This window comes from Rattus rattus, chromosome 1 (assembly GCF_011064425.1).
Source record: "Rattus rattus isolate New Zealand chromosome 1, Rrattus_CSIRO_v1, whole genome shotgun sequence".
NCBI classification, from domain to species: domain Eukaryota; kingdom Metazoa; phylum Chordata; class Mammalia; order Rodentia; family Muridae; genus Rattus; species Rattus rattus.
Window position 1 is genome coordinate 101,542,791 of NC_046154.1, and position 13,041 is coordinate 101,555,831.

The 13,041-nt window shown below is 39.1% G+C and overlaps 1 protein-coding gene across 3 annotated transcripts in view; it reads right to left on the reverse strand.

Moving 5' to 3' along the window:
• Window positions 1-10,983, reverse strand: part of Tex10 (testis expressed 10) — a 38,886-nt gene extending 27,903 nt beyond the window's left edge. The window contains exons 1-6 of one of the 3 annotated variants that reach the window (XM_032904333.1): window positions 10,555-10,728; window positions 8,984-9,116; window positions 7,433-7,621; window positions 5,810-6,522; window positions 5,186-5,429; window positions 481-593 (exon numbers count right to left, since the gene is read on the reverse strand). In XM_032904333.1, the coding sequence (XP_032760224.1) occupies window positions 481-593; window positions 5,186-5,429; window positions 5,810-6,522; window positions 7,433-7,612 (1,250 nt within the window). In that variant the 5' untranslated portion in view covers window positions 7,613-7,621; window positions 8,984-9,116; window positions 10,555-10,728. Of the gene's footprint in view, window positions 1-480; window positions 594-5,185; window positions 5,430-5,809; window positions 6,523-7,432; window positions 7,622-8,983; window positions 9,117-10,554 lie in introns of those variants that run through there. The other 2 variants (XM_032904325.1, XM_032904339.1) reach the window with 2 other exon arrangements.
• Window positions 10,984-13,041: the final 2,058 nt, after the last annotated feature.

Here is a 13,041-nt window from a genome sequence, read left to right on the forward strand (position 1 = left end):
CTCATTAGAGGCAATTATAATTTTACTATTCCAGCTTGTACTAGCTTGTCAAGTTTTATTAGACAACCGATTCTCACATCTGCTGTCATCTGAAGTAGAGACTTAAATATTTTCTAGTCTTAATTACTTTTAACTCCATCTCCTATTACCCTTTCTGATTTCCTCCAATTCTCTCTATTCTTTCAAGATAATACTAGTTTCATCATCAGTTTCCTGGTATTCGTGTGAGAACAAAAAGATGAACTTTGATAAGCTACCTGCCTCAGCAATTCTTATCCAATTCCTATCTATTCAGATTTACAGAAACAAAACAAAATGCTAGTCCTGAAGGCCAAAAGTGATTTGTTCAAGATTGGCCTTTCTTTCTTTCTATAAGAATTTAGATACAAATGCCTCAATGTCAGTAAAGTTGCAGGTTAAAGCAATTATCTAATAATTTTAGAATACAAAGAATTCTAAAGTGGAAAACAACTACAATACCTTTTATTTGTCTCTTTTTTCCGTTGCTTGGTCATTTCTTTTAAGGCATATGGAAAATGAGTCATAAAATGATGTTTGAAATCAGAAAGGTAATTTTTTCGAAGCCATGACTCCTGTTGAAATAAAACTGAGATTAGAAAACACACAAGATGTAAAGTAACTAATAAATCAAGCAGAACTTTAATGCCCCATTGTTAAGACTACTGCTAATGCCATCATACATAAATAAATGTTAAGATCAGAGTAATAAACTGTTAGACCATCCAATTTTATTCCCATATCATTGTGGCACTTGGTTTTTCCTGTATTACATTTAATCAGCTGTTTAAGACAAAGAGTAAATGAGATTTGAGAAAAACTCTGCACTGCTCATTCATTAAGTTACATTTTTAAATACCTTATCTTCAGAATACTTCCTGACAGCCTGAACTCTATGCTCCTCCCCATGTTTTCTTGTATGCTTTTAACATTCTACTACACTGTTATCTTTACTCCTAGAACTGACATTCTAGTTTTCCATCAATGCCACCAAAAGGCATGCATCATGAACAAGCATCTTATCAATAATGCTTACTTACACCTTTGTTTCCCAAGTTCAGAACAGCACTGTAATTTTCAAGATTTCTGCAATGGAACTATTCTGTATGCACGCCTCATACAGCAGTCATCTAGCACACTGAGCTATCAAGTACTTAAAACTATAGCTAGTGTTTGCTCCCAAGTTCCAAGGGCAGAAAAGTGGCCAGTATATCTGAGGAATTATGTGTGTTGTATATTATGTGCATGCTTATATAGGGGTCATAGGTCAATCTCAAGTGTTGTTCTTCAAGAGCTATTCATCTTGGTTTTTATGAAACAGGGTCTCTCACTGGCCTGAAGCTCAAATAACAGGCTAGGATAGCAAAGGAACCCCAGGAATCCACCTGTCCCTACCGTCCCAGTAATGGGGAATTCTAAGTGCATTGTCACAATGCCCAGCATTTACATGAAAGTTGACATCAAACTCAAAATCACTGTGCCTGGGCAGCAAGCACTTTAACCACTGAGCTCTTTGCTTCTCGTCCAGCTCTAGAACTATGTTTAGATCAGTTTTTACTACATAACTCAGGCTAGTCTGGAACTTAAAATCATCTTGCTTTCATCTCTTGAATGTTGGGTGTGATGGCCAATTTTTAAGTCAACTTGACACAGCTGGAGTCATCTAAGAAGGAACCTCAATTTTAAAAACTGCCTCCATAAGGTCAGGCTATAGGCAATCCTGTAGGACATTTTCTTAATTGACTCAGGAGGGCCCAGGCTACCCCTGAGCAGGTGATCCAGGGTTCTGTAACAAAGCAGGCTGAGAAGCCTGTAAGCAGCACTCCTCCAGGGCCTCTGCATCAGTTCTTGCCTTCAGGTTCCTGTCCAATTTGAGTTCCTGTCCTGAATTCCTCCAATGAACAATGAGTTGGAAATGAAAGCAAAATAAACTCTTTTCTCCCTAAGTCACTTTAATGATAGGGTTTCATCACAACAACAGATACCTAAGACTGGGGCTACAGGTACATCCCACCATGTCTGGCTTGAATTTTAAATTATAACGAACTTAATCAGATCCTCTTTGAGTACATTGATGAAAAAGAAAACATGGCTTTAATTTATTTCAACTTCTAATTTTCATTTAGTAACAGTAATGAAACTGAAAAAAATAGAAGTAAACATTAAAATATAAATCTAAGCTACAAAACATTTATAGTGATCATAATACTGCTCTTGACACTATCGATACAAGACCTAAAAGAAAAATGTGTTAAATTATATTCTCATTTGCAATCTTAAAACTAGGTATAAAGACATATACACGAGAAAGGAACAACCCCAATAAGATCTTCAATCACTACACTATGATGTAAAGTACCTTGAGATTTCTTTTTGGAGCAAAAACCAAAGTTTCAAATTATTTTTAAAAACATCTGAACACAAATTAAATTTCTTAATTGTGCTGTAAACATTGGTAAACCAAATGTATGAAAAGGCTCCAGCAGTCCTAAGTAATCAGCATGTCTAAGACTACATTTGATCCAGATGTCAATTCAGCAATAGAAAAACCTACAGTTATAAAAATTTAAAAAAAAAATTAAATTGGCCTATGTCTGTGATTTATGCTCAGAGGTCAGAGATGTCATTTCCTTCTTCCTAAAGGTTCAACCAGTCTACAGGTCACCAACATTCTATTATTCTATTACTGAAGGTAAGTGAGAGGAGCAGTGGGGATGGTAAAGTACAACATTAAAATATCTTTTAATGTCATGCAGACAAAATGTTTTACTTCTTTGTAAGATAAGAGCTCTTTCTTGCAAGTTATTACAGTTTAGCAAGATGTTTTTAAATATTTGGAGGCTAAGAATAGCTCAGCAGTACAGCTAAGGCTCTGGGTTTCATCTTTAATACCCCAAATATATGTGTGACTACGCATATGTATGTGTACATTATTTCAATAAATCGACAAGTCCTTCACATAGGATCTCTGCTTTAATTACATGTATGTGCAGGTGTCTCTGTGTTAATCTATAAACATGAGTGCAGGTGCCCATGAGGTCTAAGGCACGAAATTTCCTAGAGCTATAGACTTACAGGCATCTGGAGCAGAGCTGTAGCCCACCCAACATAGGAAAAGGGAAGCAAATCAATGGCCCCAGCACTATGTACTCAAAGGGCAAGAGACGGCTCAGTGGCTGGGAACCTGAATTTAGTTCCTGGCATTCAAGTAAGAGCTCACAACCACAGGAAATCCAAAGCCCTCTCCTAGCCTCTGCAGGAGTCAGGCACAAGGTGCACTCACATCCTTATCGGCAAGCACATATATATAAAATAAAAATAAACATTAATGAGGAAGAGGACACAGTAAACAATTTAATAACTGAATCATCCCTCTGGCCCTATTATAAAGTTATATACATTATCTCAACTTAGTATTCTGGTCTTCAACAGTCTACAGTCTTGAAACTTTAAGTATCCCATGTAAACGAATGCTACTAGACAGCCCTATAATGATAAAAGTTACAAAGCATACTATTCTAAAAATCCATTAAATTTCAAGTGGAAAGATTAGAGAATCTGCAGATTCTGTATTTTGTGTCTCCTCTTCTAAACGCAAATACCAAAAAAAACATTAAAAGTGGAGAAAGAAAAAAAACTAGTCCCAAGGCGATATTAAGTATCATAATTCCTATTTTTCTTCATCTTTCAGATGAAAACACTGACTGGTGAGTTCCATCCTACTAAACCCATTTTAAGTAGAAAATATCTTAAATTAAAATGCATTTTAATAGACCAATTAACCAAATACCAGAATTTCTCCTAGGCTACCTTAGATTTACTCATACTCTTACATTACTAGCCTGTGGTTGAACAACAGTGTCTGATATGTCTTGTAATGAAGTAGTAATACCTCATAGAATGCATCCAATGGCATACTAAACGTAAAAGACAGATCATTGTACAAGTAAAGTTTTAACATCATTTTCTAAATCAGAAAATTTTCAAGGCACATAATTTTTAATGTAGAATTGGGGTAGATCCACTAAAATTACAAATGTAAATTTTTTTCTAAGCTGCATACATTATTGTCAGCCTATACCACAAACTGCCATGAGGACCAAGCTTTGCTTTCCTAGTATAACAACTGTACTCCTAATTAAGGATAGTTTGTTGCTAATATGTACAATGACTTACTTAATAGGACAAGTTCAAAAGTATAATCAATAAAATGCTATCCTAGTTGTAAAAGCAATTTAAAAACATTCCTGTAGATAGTGATGGACCAGCAATAAGAGAACAAGCCCTTAAAACACGCCTTAGTACAAACTGCAAATTCATAATGCTTTTCAAAATCTTTAGTCTCATCTTACATAGCATAATGGCGCATCCTAACTTATGGCTCAAAATAAAGACTAAAACAGAAGCAAAAGACATGCTTTCTCACTGCTGCATGTGTATAGGCAACTTCAAAGACGCGTATGAACTCAGCCAAAACTCCTTCCAAGGGATTTTCTGTAGAGCAGATGCCTCATGCTTTAAAGCAGTGCTCCCATCGCTGTCCTTTGAGTGCTAGCATGGTTACTTAGCAAACAATCTCACAGCTTTGCCCCACCTTACCTGAACTACACATGCAGCATATTCCATCACCATACAATCTTCAACTGCTACATGTGACATCACGACAATAAAAAGAGCCACTTAATAAGCAACTTGTCAATCCCATGAGAGATCTTCAGAATGTTCTTAATCAATTCACCACAAGCAACACTGGCTTTGTTTCTTTGTTCAGAGATGGAGTATCACTACGTAGCGCCAGCTGACCTGGACTTTACCATGTAGACTAGGCTCATCTTGAACTCAGAGATCTCCTGTCTCTGTCTCCCAAGTGCTGAGATTATAAGCGTATGCCACAACATCTGGCCTATAAGTAACTCATTTTAATATTACTGTGGATCACTTCTATTAAAACCAAATATGAATAACCAAAGTGTTATACATGTCACTGAAAAAATTATATCCTACTAATAACCTCACAAAACAACTTTGCTAAATATCTCACTGAAAATATATTAAAATTCATTTAATAACCCCCACAAAGTACTTTAATTTGTACTTTTATGCAAAAAAGTTTACCATTAAACTGTGGCATTACTAATAAAATAATAAAGAATCCACTAGTTCTCACCAATGTATGGGTTTCATCCTGCTGCTTTGAGAGTTTCCACAACAGCGAAATGACATTTAGAACTTGCTGCATAACCTGTAGAGGTTCTCGCTCTACCCCACTTCCAACAGAAGCAGCTAGTTGTGGGGGTAAAGCTTCAATCCAGCATTCAATTAACAATGGAATTATTATCTCAATGAATCCTTTTAGATTCTCAGGAGATGACGGGTCTTCATCCACAGTGCCTAGTGTTCCCACTAAGTACCTAACGGGGAAAGGTAAGAATAAAAATAGTTAGTAATTACAAAATGTGCTGTTCCCTGCTTGACTTAAATATAAAATATAGTAAAATGAAGCACCATGAACTATCAATTATATTTATCAAAACTGGTAAGAAAAACAACACTAAAACGGCAAAGTAAACAGAAATTTAAGTTTTACTTCTATTTAGTTTAGGCTTTTGCTACAAATGAAAACACTTTCAAATGACTCTTTCCATTGGGAGTCATCTAATCAACTCACCATTAATAACTACATGAAAATTATGAAAGACAAGTATTATATGTTTCCACCATTAGCCATTAATGGTCAGTAGTTAAAATTCAATATAGGAAAACTGAGTGTGGACATAACTGAAATCCTTACCGTAGCCTGAACTGTGAACTGACATTTGGCTGTGAACCCCCATTTTCATAAACCTGGATCTGTTGCTGGTCGTTGGCATGATCCTTCCAGTTGATAAAAATGGAGTTGCTAGTGGCATGGGGAGTTTCTTTTTGTTCCTGAAGTCCTTCACTTTCTCTCAACCTACTGGATCCATCTGCCAAGGCCTGAAGGAATTTACTGAGTCTTGCTAAGACTTTCAGCCTCCATTGCTGAGAAGTGACTCTCCGATTAGGATTTACAGAAAGTATCCAGGACTGGGGTCTGTCTCTATTTACCAGTCCTTTGGACAGCTGCTGATGAGAAATGAGTTCTACAAAGTTCTTAAGCAATATACTGCTACGGCCAGTAATGAGAGCTGGGTAATGTTCCAGCAGAATGTCCAAAACTTTTAAAGAGTCCTCCTGAATTCCTTCAGTAATGTGAGTCATGGCACTAGAGAGATGGGCACTTACCAAAGGAAAAAATGGAGAAATTTGTTCAGTTCGTATTTTGGGGGCCAGGAATTGAAGAAGTTGAACTGCTGCTAACCGTACATTAGCATCTCTATCTGTAAACACAGCAGTCACTTCACTTAATATGTTTGAGAGGTGTGCATCAATTATACATGGGTACTGAGACAAAAGGTCTTTAAGTCCGAGAAGAGCACTTTGTTTAACACCACCATTATAGTGATGCATCTGTGACAGCAAATCCTGTAGCACAAATACAGAGTTTAGGGATGAACATTACTAGGTATCACAGTCAAGCAAACATTTTAACTACAACTATAGGCTGAACGCCTCGTGCAAAGTATAAGTACTTTCCAAATGTTAGTTAACTTTATTAAGATCAGAAACTTTGGTATTTAAAATATTTTATCCTAATAGAAACATAATAATTCTTTCTTTAGTTATCTTTTTACATTAAACTACATACAGGTTTTGGCACACTATGATTTAAAGTGGCATTAATCAACATTTACTGCAGACCTACTAGGTTCCAAACATTGTAAGTGAATTTATCCTTTCCAGACCTAATAAGATCTTTCTACACACTTCTACACAGTGTGTTTTACTCAGAGGAAGCTATCTGGTAATTTTATTCACCCAAGATATATCTCATAATACATATATAGATATTCCAAAAATCGTATAAAATACGAATGAAATACATCACTATTCTTGTCCCAAGCTCTTTACAAAAGTGCCCCAAGCACTTCACTACAGACCAGTAATGAGCTATTAGTTCAAAACCAACTACCCACACAAGATCTTATCTCAATCAACTAGAAGAACAGAAAAACTATCCATCAAGAACTTGAAAAAAAAAATGCAAAAACTACTTCCAGATGGCATAGAGTATCCCCCACCCCCAAAAGTTTACTATGTAGCAATCAGTATGGATTTAGTTTAGTAAAATGTTTTGAAGTAGGATAGACAATTTCAAGATCAGATACTGACAATATACGAAACCCAAACATTTGTCTAACAATACACCATATGACTCTAAGGCAAATCATTTACTTTATAATATTAAACAGCTTTTCACACACAAAAAAAAATAACATTCTACATGGTGTGAAAGAAAAAATTTCATATTATCAAAAACGAGGTTTACAGTTACCTTTATGTTAAGCTTTCTGTTGTTGGTCGGCAGTGTTCTGTCCTCTTTAAGTTGTTCAGGCAAATGTATAGCCTTTGTCTTAAAGTTTGTAGCTGTAGCATTTTCTAACTTGGGCTTCTTTTTACCAACTTTTAGTTTTACTTTCTGAAAATCATCTTGGCGTTTCCTCTTTTTGGTCATTCTTGAATGCTGTCAGAAAGGATGGAAACAAGTAAAGCCAAGATAAGTGATAAAAGAATAAAAACATGGTTTTCCAATACTTCTATTCTACACCTCAAACATCACCAATGGACAATAGACAAAACCATTAAAACATGCACAAATTAGTTTGGTTAAGAAATGCTGAAAACAAGTCATTAACAAAAAAGGGAAGAATCTTGTTAAAGAACCTTTCTTTGCAAGGTTTCTGAGCCATACAAAATTGTCAACGTGCTACACAAAAACCTGAAATGTTTATTTAGTTTTGTTTGTTTGTTTTTTGCTGGAACACACCACAGGCACGTTTCTGTTAGAAGCACATAGTACCCAGATTTAACAAAGTCTGAAAAATTTGCTATTACTTAATGCAGGAGGTAATTAGGAAGTTTCATGAATCAAAGTTAGATGCTACAAACCAATCAAACAAGTCAAGTCAAATCAAAACAACAGAACAGGTAGGATCCAGGTAGGCAGGAAGGAGGAATGAGTATCTTAAGAGCAAGAAAGCCAGTTAAAGATCAGAGTAGGAATAAGCCTGATAAGGATAGAAATAAAGGTACAAGCATTTTGAACATTAGGCAAAATTATAGTCATAGATAAAAAACAGTATCCTCCCTCTGCCCAACCCCCTGAAATGTAAACAACAAGATAACAGGAAATATGATTTAAGAGAAAGAAAAAGACTAGCCAGGCCACTAAGTAAACAACTCAGGCATAACAAGATCACCTTGTACCTTTCTCCATGCTCTCCAATACAGTCTTTCAACTTCCATTCCAATTCTCTTGTTTATCATTCCTTTGAACGGCATGCTCCCTACCCACTGCAAAGTCACTAGCTTCAAAAACTCCTTATTTCTACCCTAGACTTCTCAAGCTTCCTCACTGGTAAATGCTTTTGTCTCTACACCGTCTCCTCTTTGACCACCGATCATGGTCATTAAGACAGCTTTCTAAACACAGATGTGACAAGGAGAGGGAGCTTTCCTGACTCTTACTCTATAAATGGTACGCTTCTTAACTATGGCATGGCAGGCACTAATGTGGCTCTCACAGACCTCTCTGGATCTTCCCTGTAAGCAAACTTCAAATAATAAAAATGAAAAAAAAGAGGCTACTTTCACCTGGAACCAATTCAGCTTTCTTGAAGCTTCTTTCACATGCTTCAAAAATAATAAATCTTGACTTCCACTGCACACCCAGTTGTGTACTTATGGTCTAACACAATTACCTCAGATCATAAAGTCACAACAGAGATTTAAAAAATAAATAAGTTTACAGTGCTAACAGAATGAATGGATAAATGAATTCTGAATCCATGACAGTATATCCAAATTAACAATGTGGATTTATTACCTTAGGACTCCTTAAGTAGAAGTGGCCTACACAAAAGGTTAAGAGCTGACTTTAAAGGGAGCACAGGGCATGTGCCTGTGTCAGTATTAGTCAGAGGCAGGAAGATTGCTTAAACACAGACACTTTGGGGAACCTGGTCAAGACAGCAAAATGAGACCTCCATTTAAAAAACAAAAACAAAAACTATTTCTATAATCAGTACCATTCTTATCCAAGCATATTTTCTACTGTGCTTACACTATAAGCTAATGTACAGTTTCTATCAAACAGATAAACAAATGTCCTGTCCATGCTCACCAAACTCAGAGCTGCAAGCTGACAGCTAAAATACACGTTTCAAGCGTAAGCATGTGTTAGCCTAAGGACCAACACACACCCAAACATTCAAGCCTCACAAATCCAGAAGGCCCCGTTCATCTGGCCACTTTTAATATATAACTGGTTTTCACCTATTAAGCAAGCATACTCTGTAAGTTTTTTTTACAATTTTATCAGTAGTGTTCCCAGAGATTAAAAAAAAAAAAAGTAAACGGTTCACAGCACAGAAAAATTGACCCTGTGACATCTCACATCATCCTCTGGGCACTCTTCCACATGTGATGCGTCTCTAGCAATCTTCATCAGATCTCTTTCTGAATCAAGTTGTGCCATATCACTTCAAGTACACTCTAGTAAATCTGCTAGGAAAATTATGAGGGCTAATAGCTCTTTGAAATCTCGACAAATATTTACAGAGACATACCGGCAATATTCTTCTACTAGGAACGTTTAAAGTTCTATTAGATGCTGCTACTATTTCCATTTAAAGACTTTCATAACACTGGAAATCAAACAGCTCTACTAGACTAGACCACTTTCACAGTAGTAGATAGTAAATGGAAGCTATCTCCAGCCTCGGGGCCTGAGCTCTCACAGGACTTGATCACCTTTTTAGTGAGCTCCAACCGCATGAAAACCCAAAGACACACACATACATATATTCCTGCTACATGTCAGTCTTAATGCTAACCTAGGCGGATGAAAACAGCAACTTAGACAAACTCCCAAGTAGTTTGCCCTGAGGCCAGCCCATTACCTTTCCTCATTTCCAACTATTCCCGCTCTCCAAAAGAAAGAAACCAAGGAGAAAGCAGGCAGGCAGCAGTTGGCCTATGCTGATTCCTCTCCAACCTTTTTGCGTCTCCAAAGCTCCCCAAATTCGAGGGGGCAGAATGCGAGGGTCCTCCGACATGGTCGGGGAGAGGAGGGCAGCGATTAGATCTGCCCACCGTCTTTGAGCTTGCACACCAAAAATGGAAACCCCGTTCCTGTTTCTTTTTTTCAAAGGAAACCATGGTTCCTATACCTCAGTGGACGTCGAGGGGAGTCTCTAGCCCGAACCCCATACGTCGGCCTAACACTTGCCAAGCCCCGAATGGGAGCGCGGTCCCTTGAGGCGTTTCGGAAGCCCCTTGGCCGGCTCTCAGGCTCCCGGACCCAAGCTGCCCAACCCGCCTCAGCACGTCCCGCCACCTGGGCCTCGCGTGTCCGCGCCTCAGAAGGGCCGGACAGGACAGACAGACGCCGTTCACCTGAGAACCCGGACGGACCCGGGACACGGAGACCAGGTGGAAAGGGAGCGAACGCCGAGCCCTGCAAGATCACGCCGTGTACCGCCCGCCGCAGGCTTTTCGCTCGCTCACTGAGCGTGTTTTCAAATCGCCTCGTCCTCACGCGGCCGCGTCTCCTTCCGCCGCCCGGAAGTAGGGCCCCTCCCTCGCAGCGCTCACGTGACCGCAGGCCGCAGCCGCGCGCAGCCGGAGGGCGGGTCCAGATTGACACGCCACGCCCCCTCTAAGAGGGGCTGCGCCGGAAGCTGGGGGGCGGGGGGGGAAGGAGGGTCTAGAGTCCATCCAGCCAAGTCCTGTCTTCCAGCATCCATGGATTGGAGGATGTTGGCTGGTTACAGCTGCCTGAAAGACGGTCTTCTCCCCAAGGACCACAGTTCTTTAGACCAGGAGCTACAGCCAGAGAAAAGTATAAACTGAGCTTAATTGACGAAGGAAAAAGTTTCCGACAGCAAAAATAGCATTTCTGGGAAGGGTAACCTGGACTAAAGCCGAGTAGACAAATACTAAGAGGTTACAACTATATGCCTCGCGGCAGAGTCCTGGAAACCTTAGGACAGGGTTTTCCCTGATCCTGCATTTTCAGCATATAATTAACTGCTACTACTCAAAGTAAGTGGATTTACAGAATTTGAGACATTAAAATGCCTATGAAGAAGATGTGAAGAAGTCTTGAAAACAAAACCATCCAAAGATTGACTTAGTCACATATAAGGAAAAGCGTACAGATACAGAGTGTCGGCCTCGATTCAAATTTATCTTTACAGCTTCCTACATATAAGAATTAGAAAAGTCTCATACCTTATATTGAGCTTCAATCTACTAAGTAGGGATAAAGCAATCGTATCTAAATTAAGGAGACCCAAGCACCAGAATTAAGACCACACCTACTCTGTGATAATGAATAAATAATAAATCCAAAAAGCCCACCACACAGATAACAACCCCCCAACACCTGCCTTGGTAGTTAATGACCTTTTATGTAAAACTATAAAACCAGAAAAAAATAAATTATTTTAATTATTAAAACATTTTTAAAAAGTATTACTGCCACCTAGATATGACCCCTGAACTCCAAATTGCTACCAGCTTGTTCAGAACTGCTCCTTTCAGCTTTGAAATGTATATCTATCTCAGGGTCAACAAGGACCAAAAAAAGATAACTCTGGACATCCATTCTGAAATATTTTCCTACAACCTTTTCACCTTAAACAGCAATTCCATCCTGCCAGTTACCCAAACCAAACCTTAAGCGCTGGCATCTTTCTAGGACCCATCACGTGACCTCTAACCCATTAGGGGAACCTGCTGACTCTGACTTCCACTATTAATCACCATCTCCCCGGCTACCTTCAAGGTCCACATCACCTTCCGGTCAGAGCCAAGAGCCGGGAACGCGTTTCTCTCCGTCTTTGGCTGTGTAACCCTGTACAGTCTAATGTTTGCAGAGCAACTCTCAGAATATTTTTTAAATATATGGCAAAGCGTGTCACTGCCACGCTTACAACTCTCCAGTGGCTCCCTGTGTCATTGACACCCCAAATCTAGAGTGCTTCTGATGGCCTCAAGTCCTACTACATCAGGGCAGTCCTTAGCCTCTGAGCACAGCTTTGCTATGTTCTCTTTTCTCCCTGTCCCTGTGACCCTCACTTCTATCCTCTCCTTAAATACACGAGACTTGTCCCCCCTTGCCTTTCGAGTTAGAACTTCGCTTTATATTCCTATCCTCCTGAAATACACAACCCGGCAAGCCCACTGGACAAATTTGCTCAAGCATCTTCTCGGGTGCACCTATCCTGGTCGCCTGAGTTAAAAATCGTAACACATTGTCCTGCATCTAGAAATTTCCCTCCTCTGCTCAACGTTTTTCTTTCTTGGGTGTACCACCTTCTAATGTGATTTACGTCCTGTTTACTACCTGTCCTCCTCACTCACCACTAAAATGAATGTTTCATGTTGCACCTCTGTTCGGTTCATTCTGTATCCCGAGTACCTAAAACAGTGCGTGGAGCATAGTAGGCCCTCAGGCACGAAGCACCTGCTCTTTGGTAATGCTCGGCAATAGTTCTTCTGTGTCCTATTTCTCTGTAGAACAGAGGTTATAGACTCAGAAAATGGCAGGCCTGGTGGCTTCGTGTGTAGCTGATATAAATACTAGTGAGGTAGGGAAAAAAAAATCGGTCACTTTTGAACAACAGCCAAGGTTTACGCTGAAGGAATGCAGAGCTTCCCATCTCCAAGCAAAACTAAACCCCCCAGATATGCTCATAAGAAATCTAGTCTGTAGATATGGGTAGTGTTCCTTGAACTTGAAGTTGGTCCCCAGCTGGTCACACCGTTGAGAGGTGATTTGCGCTAACTCCGTTGATGATTTAATTAGCTTATAATTGGTAAGGTCAGACTGAATGAGCAATGAGAAGTAGTTCTGGTTGGGGGCGGGGAGTAGGGGTG